This window comes from Macrobrachium nipponense, chromosome 18 (genome assembly GCF_015104395.2).
Source record: "Macrobrachium nipponense isolate FS-2020 chromosome 18, ASM1510439v2, whole genome shotgun sequence".
In the NCBI taxonomy this organism is placed as follows: Eukaryota; Metazoa; Arthropoda; class Malacostraca; order Decapoda; family Palaemonidae; genus Macrobrachium; species Macrobrachium nipponense.
The window spans coordinates 28,925,232-28,940,913 of NC_087211.1; the positions used below are offsets into that span (position 1 = coordinate 28,925,232).

The 15,682-nt window shown below is 38.1% G+C and overlaps 1 protein-coding gene across 4 annotated transcripts in view; it reads left to right on the forward strand.

Moving 5' to 3' along the window:
* LOC135196939 (anoctamin-7-like) overlaps positions 1 to 15,682 on the forward strand; it is a 694,520-nt gene that overhangs the window by 602,151 nt on the left and 76,687 nt on the right. For all 4 annotated transcript variants that reach the window (XM_064223781.1, XM_064223782.1, XM_064223783.1 and 1 more), the window contains exon 3: positions 917 to 1,225. In XM_064223781.1, coding sequence (XP_064079851.1) covers positions 917 to 1,225 — 309 coding nt within the window. The remainder of the gene's footprint in view (positions 1 to 916; positions 1,226 to 15,682) is intronic.

Below are 15,682 nucleotides of genomic sequence, written 5' to 3' on the forward strand. Positions count from 1 at the left end.
TATGAAATCTTAGGTGTTAAAGCCTCCTGATGTTCATCTTCGGGAAGTTTAACTGTATCAAATCAAGGCACTTGGCACATATACCTACTATATACGATCATATCGTGAAACTTGCTCGTAAAGGCTACAAGATTTTGTACGTAACGCGTGATTCGCCTTTTAATTATCTCTGAAGAAGAGCTCCTGAAGAGTGCACATTTGTTTCATTTCAAGTACTTCAAGGGTAGCAAGAGTTTCTCCTGGTAATTTTAAAGAAACTAGAAGATTAATTTCCTGTTAATTTTGTTGCGTAATTAATTCTGGTACATATTTGTTAATGATTAAATTGTAGTTGTTATATTTTATGATATTTTTATGACAATTGTAATAGATTGCAACGAGCTGATTTAAATAAATACATTAATAGTTTTTCATATGTCTTATATTTCCTTTATCGGTTTAGCAGAATATTCAGACGACATTTCTCAAATAGCTCCACAGAATGTATTCGTAGCTGCTTGATGCAAAATCTATGCAATATTTCAAACCTCTGCCGCTTTCATTTGCATAAAATTAGCACTTTTAGAATGCTGTTAAAAGATCTGTATGTAGATATTTATTTTTTAGAGCTATTTTATTTTTTGGGGCACGTGTTTGTAATTTTGATAAAAAATGTATAGCCTTTTTGTAATTATATATACGTTATAGACCTATTTTCTGTGGCTCATTTTAACATTATCTGCACTTCAGCACTCTCTGTGTGGAGGTCCCCATTGAGAATGAATGCGCAGATCTCTAGTTCGAAGAGCTCTTCCTTTGACAGCCGAGAAGACTATTTCCAAATGTTATGTTTGCATGCCTGTAGTCAGCAGACACGGCGAATATAAATGAAAGAATGGTGACCGAACATCAACACTTCTCCATCTCTTCCCCACAGCATGGAGATTCAGACAGCTGGCGAAGTAGCGGGGGCCTAGGACCTCCTCCATCACGCCCGGGCGAAGATGCCACGACCTTCTTCAGGGACGGGAGGAGGAAAATCGATTACGTCCTCGTCTACGATGACACGTCCAGATCCTCCAAGAAACTGGCAGGGGCGGTAGTCGGGGGAGGGCAGAAGGACGACGAGAAATCCTCGGGCGTCAACCGCTCCTTATCAGCCAGCGCCAAGAAGGCATCGAAGCACGAGGCCTGGCGCAGGAAGTTCATGGATTCTCTCAATAAAGCAGGACTCCACATGGAAGAGGTAGGAGGACGGTTTGCTCGTTGTGTTACTCGTGCATTGCTCGCATCCACTCATGAATAACACTGGCAGGTTCATTTTTCTACCCTAAATAGCTCTGAGAATTTATTTAACAGCCCCTGATGACATTGACCGACTGATTAATTATTTCAGAACCTCTTGAAACAGGTACTGAATATATTTCACAATCCTTCATAACAATTGCTGAATTCATCTAATTGCCCTTATATTAGACACAACCCATCGGAACTGTTACTATACTGATTTTGTGACCCTTGATAATTTATTGAATTTAATCTAAGGACATAATCATGAGTACTGAATGTATTTTACAACCTTTTTGATAACAGCTCTTTCCCTTACAGAATTGATAAAGTAAATTTTCTTTTTGCAAATTCATATTCAAATTGTATTTTACTTATTTTAATATTAAGTTATTACTGTTTAATATTACTAAACTTCTCGTAATGGATTATATTTACAACTTGAAAAGGATCTACTTGTGTTTATTTTTTCAGCCGTAACACTTTTAGGCGTCGTTTCGTGAATGCTTCTATTGTGACGAATTTACACAAGTACCTTTTGTCTTAGAAATATTGAATCCTTTAGTACGTTGAAATTTGTTTGATAACATTTTCTTAGTGCTATCATGTCGATATTCATTTCCATAAATTGTATCAGTTTGATTTTCATTATTAACAAATGAACATATACGTGATCATTTATTGCTATTAAAATACAGATAGTTAACTCATCGGAACCTAAATCATGCAATAATTGTCAAGAACATTTGTTCTTTCACAAATATTACTTATGAAGTTACTTAAGACCTAAATATAAAGAAAACATAATACACGAGTTTATAATAAAGATAATATCGAGATAATACAAGCAACGATTGATTATTGATATATTATTAAAGAACATAAAATTTTAAAAATTGTAAACACTAAAGTAACAACAACAACAAGCAAAACAAAAAAAAAAAAAAAAAGTAGGTTTGGGGTTCCGTAACTCCCGCTTCCTTTTAAAACTGTCCAGACGCCCCTGTGTAGCATTATGTTCCCTAATGCTATATTTGTGGAAACCTCGCCAGCAAGGCTCGTGTTCGACATGAAATACCGAAGAGATCGCCTGCTCTCGAGCACACATTTCAAGGCTGCTGGCCAGGTAAGGAACTTAACTAACGTCGCCGCAGGTGAATTTGTGGCACACGAAGCAAGGCAGTTCATCGGGCACTTTTTCTTCAAGATTTAAGCCAATGACTTCCAGATGACTGCCCAGGCGTTGGCAGCAAGAGGCAGACCCTTTTGTTCTTTTCAGAACTTCATGCTAATTTTAATATTTTGGTAAATAATGAGATTCAGTAAATTGTGGAATGACTGAAAACTAATAAAAGTTACAGCGAGAAAGTTAGAACAATAAATAATGATTCAGACATCTTTAAAAAAATGTAGAAGAGAAAAGTATATTTTTTTCGATTTTGTTTTAGAATTCCTTACATCTTCGATAGTGAAGAATTTTTAATTTTGTTCTAAATAAGTTTTTAGTGTAATCCAGGAGAAAGTCAGTGTAAAGGAATCCTGCCTTTAAGTTGTTCGAGGAGCCTCTCGTCGTTTTCTTAAGGGCTGTATCCCGACAGACCCTCACTCAAGAGAAGCCCTTCTCAACTTTGTGGTGATGACGCAAGGCATTCCCCTCTTATTTTCATCATTATCACTCTCCCTCTTCTTCTCCTCTCCAGTATTTATTTGGATTGACGTCTTTTCAGTCTTGTTTAGTTTATTTAGATGGAAGTACAAAGTACCAAAGTATTTTACATATTTGGGATTGTTGTATCCATCGATTTGACGCGTCTTTAGGCTGCATTTACACCAAGCGAGTCGAGTCAAGTCAAGACGAGTCATATGACTCGAGTCATTTTGAATCAGCGCCGTTCTCACTGACTGAGTCAGGAAGTCAGAATCAAGCTCAGTGGGGACTATAGAGGATGGAGGCAAACGCTCTCGCTGAAATATCGATGTTGCTGTGGCTGAGGCGGCGAAGGAGTCCTCAGGCGGAGCTGTCAAGGATTATTTATGGATTCATGAGATTAATGTTAAAAGGCCAGAGTTTGGAAGCTTTGGACATCTATTCCCAGACTTGATAAGCAATCCAGAGAAGTTTTATGACTTCTTCGGGATGGCAACTGAACAATTTCAAATGTTAGTAAAGTTAACTGCAAAACCCCAATGAATTACCGACGTGCACTTTCAGTTGAGGAAAGGATGGTCATTTTCCTAAGGATTCGCCGTACTGATGAAAAAATGGCTCCAAACGAGTCACTGACTCTGAATCGCCTTGACTCGCCTCGACTCGGCATGACTGGACTCGCTTGGTGTAAACTCTTCCATTTGAATTAATGTGGCGATTCAAAGAGAGTCATGAATCGTCTTGACTCGTCTTGACTTGACTCAACTCGACTCACTAGGTGTAAATGCAGCCTTAGTATTAAGTCTGAATCCACGCCTTATTTATGGGCACGGTTAGGTTCCAGACATGTTTCGCTTAATGAAGACTTAGTTTGAGAGTTTACTCTAGATTACCAAACTAAATTTTTTTAATCTTTTAATAAGTTGACTTTTTATAACATCTTACACAATCTACAGCATTGTAAAGATATGTCAAGCGATCACACCTTTATAAGTAAGCTTTACTGTCTAGACTAACTTTAGCTACAGATCTCTAACAAGAATTATTATTTTGCCCAATGGATTCCCATATTGCATTCCATGATTTTATTGTAACTGTTATATTGTATCCACAAGTAAACGTCCCACTGAGATTATTTTCTTTACATGTCAATTCAACAATAACTGGAAAGCAAGGATTATTCTTTGCAAAAAATGACATGTATAAGCACATAGCAATAGAAACGACATCACTATTTAAAAATTAAATGTAATGTTAGATATAGTTTTTAATTGATGTCCTTTTTGTCTGAAATTTTCACAAATAGCATTTTTGCGAATGGTAGAGCGATGGAATTTTGGGAGAACTTTATGAAGCTTGTCCAACTACAAGTCCAACTACAAGTGTGGCTAAGACTTGAGGAGGATATAGAAAAGTCAGACTAAATTAGTCTATTCGTCAGTTTCTCAATTTATATGGTATTTTTTCCCATTCTTGGGTAAAGATTGTAGTAAGCAGGAAAGAGACTGCATGGGGCTTAATGTTTGTTAATATAAAAGCGACATAAGTGTGTGTATATATATAAATATATATATATATATATATATATATATATATATATATATATATATAAATATAAATTATATATATATATATATATATATATTTATTTATATCTCCAATTCACGCTACTTTAGGAATATCCACGGAGGGGAATTATCACGGATAGGGAATTTTTTAAGTGATAAATGGATCGTTACTGAAGTGTCTCGAACACTCGACACAGTACCTCCCAACGACTCCAGTCGACAATCAAACCACTTGAGGCTCAGTGGTTTGATCATCGACTGGAGTCGTTATCGATTGTTCGAGACACTTTAGTACCAATCTGTTTATCCCTTTAAAATTCCCCTTCAGGGATATTCCCGAAGTAGCGTAAATTGGAAATTAAACATTTGTAGCTTAATGATTGTATATAAGTCACAGCGTGATAAAAATTTCATACATTATATATATATATATATATATATATATATATATATATATATATATATATAAACACACTTATGTCGTTTTTATATTAGCAAAATTAAGCCCCACGTATCGTTACAGAAGAATTCGTTCTACGCTGGCAGTAACTTACACCAAAGCTATCCAATTTTGATATTGTTAAAGAAATGCATTCCTAATTAATCTCTTTGCAGTTACCTATAACAAGTTGCTCGCCTCGCAGTCTCATGATAGGTATGCGTAAGCGTGTGGGACATATTCCTGAAATTCCAGGTACTGCCTGGCGTTATCTCATCTTGAGTGGCTCATTCTGACTGGACCCTTTCTATTATAGCACGCCATCCGTGGCTATTCTGTCATATCAATGATACAGTTGGCGATAACTCCTTAATCGTTATAGGGCGTGGCTGCCAGATACAACTGAAATTAACACCGAAGATTTTTAGGCATCACGCTGATTAAACTTCTCATGAAGGTGCACGGAAGAAGTAGTTATAGCACGACCATCCCACTTCTGGGACAGTGTTTGTCATTGAAACACGCGCGCCTGCAGGACTTTCTGTATTATAGCACATCTATTTGGTTCTACATTTCTGTGAATGCAAACGCATGTGGGGTGTGAAACGAATGACATCAAGGAGCTATTATACAAAGTATGTTGTGCGTGTGCCTGCGTGTGTTTGTGCATATCAAAATTCAGTCTAAACATGTATGTAACTCTTGCTATTTTGTTGTTTACGAATAAAAACTACTAAAGTCGTGAAATTATTCTTTGATGTAATGGTAGACATAGGTGAGAGTTGTTGTTCATGTCATGGTGATGAATAATTAGCCATGGTCAGACCTCCCTCCACCCGTGAAGTTATTTAGTGTGAATAGCAGTTTCATATTATTCATATATCGTAATGATGCCTCAAGCTTTGATTATTGTATCTCCTGTTGCACTTATATGTTTTGGAATAATGACACATTCCTGAACACATCTCGATATAGAATTTTAAGATTCTTTTCTTGTATCATCTGCTTTGTGGAGAATAAATGGGAAAATGGCTTCGAACGAGATCATAATCTTCTCTTGCGCCCTGTGGGATTCCTGGAACTAATGTTTTCGCTCAGTTAATTGGCCTTGGACTACTGATCACTTTAAAGAATGAAACTTTGGGGTCATGCAGACAATATGATTTTTTTCGAGTTTCCTCTTCACCCACAAAGATGTCCCATTCTTCCCCGTTTATAACATTTGTGACGCTTTTCCGTAAGTAGGGCAAACTTTATTAGCTATCGGATAGAGAACGCTATTAACAAAGGCCGTTCTGACCGCCTTTTATTTTCTCTCTCAACTTCCTTACCCAGCGATCGACCTCAAACCACTACCCCCACCCCCTCCGCCATCTTCCCCAACTCTCCACCCAAGGCGCAGAGTAATATATACAAACCTCTCCCAGTTTTCTTGGTGTTGTTTGGGTCTGTTCTCATGATGACCACAGTCAGAGTAAGATGTTTTTTGACTTATGCAAATGGGTCCTCGCGCTGTGGTGTGGGAGGCGTTATTGCGTTGTCTTTCATTCGCAGTCATTTTATCCTTTTTAATTCGTGCGGTGTTGTTGAATATGAATGGCCCTCCTGCCTTAATTATTTGACGTCAGGGGTTCTTGTCTTCGGTGTCATATCTTTGGAGCCGGAATTTTGATGAGGCCGTGGAAAAGGACGTCAGGATCCCGGTCTGCTTATCTGTCCATTTAGAGATGAAATATTAATTTATTATTTGTGGAATATGGCTTTTACATATTATACGTGAAATAGCGGAGAATATACACGAACTAGTTAGGTTTTTTTCTTTAAAAAATAGCGTATCCATACCACGAAAATACCGTTAATTCTTGAATTATTTTGCATAATTTTTACCATTATGTCTGTTATTGATGTCTATACTAATAGTGTGTGGTCGAGGTCTTGTTAATGTCCAGGCCGGTGTGTGTGTGTGTGTGTGTGTGTGTGAGCTTCGTGTGTGTGTGCGTTAATAAAATATCTCGAAAACTAATGGAAATTTGACGGTTTGTTGCCCGTTATATGATGTAACGAGTGTTAGTAGAGCGTTTTTGGGACTATCTGATCGTCAGTGAAGCAGAGTTTCTGGTTCATTCTGCTGACCACTTCCTGCATGTTCCCCCAGGGAGGGTCTTGATGAAAGTGGCCTCTGTACTGAGGTCTGTTGTTGGTCTTGTTACCACCCATGTTGCTGATGCTCATCTTCTTGTAAACAGCAGTCATCGTTGTGTACTGACGTTTCGTTGGTTTTTGCTGCTGTTGTTTTTTTCTTCTTCTGCTATAACTTCTGCTGTTGACGGTGTTGCTAACTGCTATTAGCTCATTAAATACCAAATGAATGCTTTGGTTTAGAGAAAGAACTGAGACGTGGGCATCAATTTCAGTGACTTTCAAGAAATACGGGGACTTCATTTTCTCTCCAGTTACAAGGCCGATGAAGCCGGCGATAAAATGCCCAAACGCAGACCAGACATAGAGAAAACAAGAAAAAAGAAGCTTACAAGAATAAAACATTTATATAGTGAACTAACAAAATTCAATACCTAAATTTTTATCTTATAAAATGAATAGTGATCATGATGTATAAGCAGAGATGAAGGGTCATTTGTTGAAGCAGAACCGAATAAAATACGAATTTTAGAAATATGATATGGTTGTGAAAGATAACACTATATTCATTTGTGTAGGGAATTTTAGAAAGAAAAAATATTTACCTTAAAAGTTAAACTGCCATGTATAAAAAAAAGAACTATTCTTACGGATAAGGACAGTATCACTTCATAACGTTAAGGACTGGTAACTCCTAAAATGGTTCTAATTAAACTACAACCAAGACCATTAGAATGTTAGAAAATGCTTCTCGGAACGGAGCGCACTCCTTTCGTAAACCCAAACTTTACCGTTGATTCCCAGCGAGTAAACTTTTATGAATGAAGAAGACGAGGTATTTAACCTTCATCTCCAATTCTGTTTTATGCTGAACAAATAGAAGAGTTCTTCCGAGATCCCGTGTGTGGTCGTGCTTGCGCTCTCCCCGCCGACTTGTTCCTATGAATGGTGGCGATTCTTTTGCATGGAGCCGCTCGCTTCCACTTTTAACTTTTGGGTCTTTTGCTGGTTGCAAGTTCTCTCGTCTGGGAAGCAATAGTTCGCCACTGGAAGATGTTATGTTGTTTTCGCACTATACGTGCGCCAGTGTGTTTGTTCGTGTATATATAGTTGTGACACCAGATTTTTTCCAATCATTCAGTTAGTTTCGCATATTATTTAATGTATATTTGAAATAGACATTCGTCAACGTCGAATGTTTATGTGCTAACCCGCATTAGGATTAGACTTGTGCACACACACACATATATATATGTATATATATATATATATATATATATATATATATATATATATATATATATATCTGTGTGTGTGTGTGTTTGTGTGTGCACGTATTCTAATGGTAATGCATTTGACTTGGCTACGGGAGTGTCTGGGTTCGAATCCCGGTTGACGACGTAAACTTTGAACTTGTAGTTCGCTGAATGTGGTTGGTTGTAGCTTCGAAATGTAGGCTTATCTTAAAATACAAGCTTAATTCCAGAGTCTAACGCTAGTTTAGTTAACCTTCCCACGGTTACCAATAGTTTTTTTTTTTTATCACTCCGTTGGGGCTCTATTTTGAAACTAAATGTTTTATTACAGCTGGAATGTGGTTTGTAGAACTGAATGCATAGATAAGAGAGAGTATCAGGTACGATCTTGCATCGCAAGCTCACCCACAATCAGAACATAGGGACTGTTTGCGGATTACAGAGGCGGCTGAGCAAGAGGACTATTGAAAGTGTAATTCATTACCAGGTAAATCAATGAATGGAAGAAAATGCCGATTAGACCTTTATGGAAGAAAACTCACACCCTGACTATGGCATGTCGTGGTACAGAGCCTATGGCACAAGCCATGGTCAAAGAACTTTGTATATGTAGTCAACACCGACCTTATGGAAATTATATTTGGTTCTTGAGATGAGCCATGACCCGCTAACAGTGCACTGATACTCATCCCATTACCTGAAGCGAGAACAGGATAAACCTCGTAAGCTTCCCAAGAAATAATGAAAATGAAAGTAGTTTCAATATGTACCCTTTCAAAAATGTCAGCTCTTTGCACTCGGATGAGGTGTTGCTATTGCTCTGCCCCAAGCATTTGTCACCCTGATGCCACTGAGCTGACGGCGGAAGTTAATGGGTTTTCTTTGTAGTTGGAGCGACCGTCATGCGTCTAGTCGGAGTTCGGCGTTATTCCTGTCAACGCACATCGTGTTGTGCGAAATCGACTCCTTCATTCAGTTGTAGTTCTCCGCCAATAGCCGCCTCTACTTTCCTTCCACTCGCTGTTATTGACTTTCCATCAATGCTTTATATATATATATATAGATATATATATATATATATAATATAAATATATATATCTACTTTTTTATCTATATATATATATATATATGGATATATATATATATATATTAATATATATTCTGTAAATATCCATTAAATAATATATATATATATTTTTTTATATTAATAATATATATATTATATATATATATATATATGTGTGTGTGTGTGTGTGTGTGTGTGTGTGTGTGTGTGTGTGTGTGTGTGTGTGTATACCCATGTTGGAGTATGGAGACGCGTTCTGTCCTTTATCCATTATCCGTTTCGTATCATTTTGATACATTTTCCAGCCTGAAATTGCTATTACACATGAATTGCTTTTAAGTAGTAGAAGATATACACATTAAATGTTTACCAACACCATAATAAAAAAACCTATTTAATAAATAAAGAATAAAATCAGAATAAAAACAGAAACACAGAACAACAGTGCAAGGGCCAAGAGCCAATACGGAAGAAAGAAAAGAAATAAAAAACGAGACAAATACCCACAGCGGTAGCGTAAGGAGGACTGACACAAAACATTTATGGAATGGAGTGCAAACAAAGAATCTGGACAGGTAATTAGGCAATAAACGGTTGGGTGGAAGATGATTGGTGGTTAAGAGTTGGTACACTTAGCTTAATCATGATTGATTTAAAGGTAGTTAGTCCGTCTATATGATTTCTTATGTTTGATTGTTCGGGATTTGATAGTCGACAACCCGTTCTGTAGCTAATTCCCGGATGAGAGGAAATCCGGACTTTTATCAACCTCCTGGTGCCACCGATGTAAGAGCTGAGATCACATGTGGGACAATTATACTTCTAAATGACACCGGAGGCAAACAGGGGCCTGATCTTATCCTTAACTTGGAAGAGTGAGCCGATAGTTCGGGGCTTATCGGAATTAGTTTTGAATTAAGGGCAGGTAATTGTTCATTGAATAGGTTGATACATTTTTCCCTAAATTTATTAGTATGTAGGAAGGAAAATCTAGCAAACACAACGAGCTTGGGGACACTATGGACTATTGGGGGTGGATTGAATTTCAAGTTAAGTAGCTTATTAAGGGATCTATGAAAAATTGCTGGAGGGAAATAATTATTCTTAAAGTAATCAGCCAGGTAAGTAGCTTCAGTGTGAGAGGTAGACCAGCTTGATGTGAGATTAATGGCACTATGGAGGAGAGTGGACAGGGATTTCATCTTGAAGTTAAAAAAACATGAGCTATAAAAATTGGTCACCAATCCAGTAAAGGCGTTCTTTCTACGGAAGCGAATTCTGTGTCTCTGTTTCAACCGTAAATCTTATGCTATGGTGTTGGTTGTTTAAATGTTCAAGAAAGGTATCAGCATGGTTATCGCATCTGAACAGGGTGAAAGTGTCGTCTACGTAGCGTCTAAAACAGAGTCGCCGGAAATTAGGGGAACATACCTACATCTAGAACTTGCTCCTCCAGGGAGCATATATCTAAAGCCCCGTCCACACGACGGGCAAATGCCCGGCAGGCAGACACTGTTCCCAATTCATTGTGGTATGGGTGGCGATCACGAGTGTAGATGACGTCATAGACGTTTAAGTATTACAAGATATCAACCGAAAAAAGCTATATATTCATTCCTTATCAAAATTCTCAAGTTATTGGGCTGGTGTGGGGAGGCGGGGGACAAAGGAATATTTGCTTGGAATAACTTGCCCCAGATGCTAAATACTCTACGAACACCTCTGGAACTTGGAGGGAGAAGGTGTGTTTTGAAAATGTTTTGAAATTCGTCAAAGCTTCATAATCAATATGTACTATTAGTGATAGTGATCAGATTAGTGACGATACTGATGATATTTAATGCAGAATAATCAACTCACTGGCGAGTTGTAGTACATGGGAAAAAAATGATAACCACATTCATGCCAATGAATAAAATTCAAAATAGTAGCTTTCGGTAGCGGTTCTGCTGCCTTCCTCAGCGGGAGAGAGAGTGTGTATGTGTGTATTTATGCAGTTAATATCAAAGAATTAAAAGAAAATTATGTAATAAATACCACCCCCATGAATGATAGCCACGAGCCGCCACTGCCGTAAACGCTCTCTCTCTCTCTCTCTCTCTCTCTCTCTCTCTCTCTCTCTCTCTCTCTCTCTCTCTCTCTCTTCTTGTTTATTGGCCCCTGACTGAACTACTTATGTATTTAAAACTGCTCTCTCTCTCTCTCTCTCTCTCTCTCTCTCTCTCTCTCTCTCTCTTCGTTTATTGGCCCCTGACTGAACTACTTATATATTTGAAACTGATGTGATCTTTATACATTAGGTTAAAAGATAAAGAATCTTAACTGTTATTACGATTTAACTTCTCTGCAAACGAAACTAATACACTTTATCCACGTTGTTATCTTATCTTGTTCATCATCATTCTTTTTTTTTTCATCCGCATGTTCGTCCAAACAGTGTTAAAGCGGAATAATGATTCTTCTAGGCATCCAGTGAAAGTCCGTGCAACTCCCCCCCGCCCCCATCCCCCCTTCCATTGCTTCTCGCCCTCCCAGTCTCTTCCTTCCCACTTACTCCAAGTTGACTGGGATCAGCCTACACATTAGTACTACCTTCTGCCTAGCTCCCCAGACGAGATGAGCTTCCTCTTACTTTCTAAAGCTGATCGACGTAAGTTGTAACAGCGTCAGGGTAATCAGTTTTTTAAACTAAAAGAAATTATAAAAAAGATGAAAACTCGGTGAGTTTTTCTTGATGCAGGGAGAAGATGCGGGAAATAAAGATTAATGTTTACATGCGTACAGTCAAATACCCCCAAAAATATGTATGCATTAATGAAAGATAAGTCAAGATAAAATGCTGAATAACGTATAGAAAGAGCGTTGCTTATTCATCGGGTAATTTCAAAAGTTGCAAGTTTATAAAACAGGTAGAAAAAGGCAGACTATTTTGCTCTTGGGATTACCACAGAACCAAAACAAATAAAATAAAATAATAATAAAATCTTTACAATATCCCGTAATATATTTTGTAAAACGCTGTGGGAAGTAGACACAGGTAATTTTCTTTTGCAGCCGAATTTTAAAGATAATAGTATTCTTACGATGCAGAATGAAAAATTAAGGGCGGACCAATATACCGTATATTTTTATTCATAAAAGTACTCTTGATACTACGTAACACTGGAGGATGTGGCGGGGTCTTCATGGCTCAGTCGTCAGATTGCATTTTATGTCAGACGAATCAGGATTGCAGTTTTTATTGATGCCATTTGTGATGGGACTTTCTACAGAAACCCAGTTGCGTTAATACAGACAAAAATAGATTTCTCTCGACACCACGAAGCGTAACGTCAATGATAATAATAGTACTTTCTTGATAAGCACATATGCCCAACGTTGCCTGCCACAGCTCTGACTGCCCACTGCCCGGCGTCTGACCCAAGTCACGTTCGCCTGCCTGTGTCTACTGCCCGCCTTAATTGGGCTGTTTGATCTGGTAACACTGTTTCAAAGCGAGAGAATTCCGGGCAAATCAGAGTGCCTGCCGGGCATTTGCCCGTCGTGTGGGGTGTAGCGCGCATTGTTATACTAACAAGACACCCTGTTGGTTACTTTGGATCTGCATGATGTATCGCAGATGTCGGTTGGTAAACACCACTCCTTAGTCAAGTCTCATTGACTGGGATGATATCTTCTAAGTCCCCATCAATAGCTACTTCTGGTATGAAGGTTGAAGACGTTAAGACTCATATAGTATAAGGTATAAGTTATATTTAACAAGCTACATCACAAGGATAGCTGCAAGGGTTTGATAGGTCTTCGAGCGGAGAGGTGTAGTGGAAGTCTGATATACAATTATGTTTACAATATCATAGAAGAGCGAAACATTGCTCGATTTCATGCATACAGATGAACATACGAATCTAGATCAATGACATAGACACAGTCTGTTGGTGGGAACGTCAACATGTTTCTCAGAGGAGGCATCGTTGACGTGACATTTTTCAATATTAAACGATGACCCTAGGTGTCTACAAACCAAGACGCTTATTCAAAGCGACGTCAAGACAACGTCAACCCTTCGTTAACACTACGTTAACACTTCGTTAACACTTCTTCAACTTCTGCAAGTTCCTATATGACCCCTTGGGTCATTGGTTTAGTTATCATCTTAGTTCATAATTTATAGAATGTCAAAATACATTCTTTATTATATGTAAACCTTACGCATAAACATGTTAGCAAAAGTAGGACCCAAAGGGCTTCCCATGGCCATCCCCTCAGCCCTCTTAAAAACCATATTATTAAAAACAAAGGGTGTGTCCAGCACAGCTAATTCTAACAACATCTGAAACTGGGTGCTATTAAAATTGTTGAACAAGGAATCGTCAGTGGGAAATAGCCTGTTTAAAATGATGATGATAGTCTCGACAACGAGAACATTTGTAAACAGATTCCACATCAAAGTTTACCTTGTACAGATCTGATTCCTGCGTGATCATGTCATCTTTGAAGGAGGCCTAGTTTATTAATGTGAACTTGTGAGTCAGTGGTTGAAGTAAAGGGACAAAAATTTGGCGAGTTTGTAGTTAACAGTGTTAATGGAAGAAAGGAGGGGTCTCAAAGGAATTCCTCCCTTTTGTATCTTTGACAGTCCGTACATAATTCCACATGTAGGTCCTGCTACAAAAGGTCCTGATACGTATTTTCATCTATTACTTTGTTTTGTTTTAGTGTTCTAAGAAGTCTGTTGATTTTATATTCAGGGTTAGTAATAATGAAAAGGTGTGCGTCTCCAACTTTAGTCAATTTGAAACGACTCTTCCAAATTTACTAACTAGACGAAAGAAGAGGAAAATCATGAAAGGCGGCGCAAGACTCAACAAAAGAGAATTATTACGGGAACAAAATGAGAACAGACTACAAACCGAATAAATAAAGCTTTTGGAAAAGGAAATACTGTAGGCAAAACGAATGCACAGTTATTGCAGAACTCGTTACGAAGAAGAAATAAGAAGTAAAAGAGTCATGCTTTTGGAAGAATGGAATGGGCAGGGGGGAGCAGAAAGTCAAAGAAGGAAGCTGATGGTGGATTAGACAGCCGGCGGGAATAGCTGAAGGCTATTCGCTTGAAGGATCGGCTAATCGTAGGGGTAGCAATAGCAGACTTGATGAATGAGGTTTCGGTTTATTGATAGCCTTTGTCATCTGATGAATGACTGGATACGCACAGGCAATGGAACAATCAATATGCAGAGCGAATGAATAATGGAAGAGAGATTTGAGCGGAAATTGGATAAACAGTGGCAATAGAGCATAACTGAATGCCTGGGGAATCAGTGGAGGCGCAATGTTTCTTGCATTACTCTGGCAGAATGTAAATGTAAATAACAAGATATTGTGAATAAATCGGTAGATAAGATGACTGATATTGCAACATAGAGTGATGGTGCCTGTAGGATGATTATTGAATTCGGGATACGGAAGAACTGGCCTCTCTATTGGATGGTAGAGTAGACAAAATCATGAATAGCATTTGATTATTTGGTTAATGTGCGAATCACTAAAGGGTGGATAATAATCCGTGAAAAATAGCCATATGAATGCCTCGAGTAAACTAACGGAACAGGGGTAATTCGTAGTTGCCGATGAGGGTCTGCCCTGCAATGTCGTGAAACGGGTCTGGTTTGGCGAATACAGCTCTTGTTGTCATCCTTCAGAATCCAGTGATCTGGCGGCCATCTTGTAATCTCCTTGGGTTTCTGTTAGCCATTCGTCATCATGCCAAACTGAATAAGGAGACTCGGAAGCGTTTTCTCAATTAAACTGCACCGTAAATAGTAGTTACCCTTACTGTACTCTGAGGGTGTTTTCAAGGTTGAAAGGTTCAGAGTTACAAGAAGCTTTGTCTCTACCTCATGATACTTATCGACCTTAGTTCTGATGCTGAACGCAGTATTTCCCTCACCTTGTTCCTTATATGCTGGCCTTTAAAGAACACTTGCTGTTCAGTTTCATGCAAAAAAAGGGAGAAAAATGTCCTTGTAACTTATAATTATTCCTTTGCAAGCATTTATATCTTGTTCCTTTTTTTACTGCAATCGGTGTGTGTGGTTGCAAGTCAAGATGATCGTGGGATTTTAGTCGATATGAACTAAAATGCAAGATGTCACTGAAAATCACTTCGCAGCATTAACTGTTAGGATGACGAGGTCATGGAGGGAAATAGGCTGAATTAACAGATGGGAAAAATATATATATTTCCAAACTACTACTTTTGATATGGGTAATGCCGTATTAGATGCCTATACTCTTCTG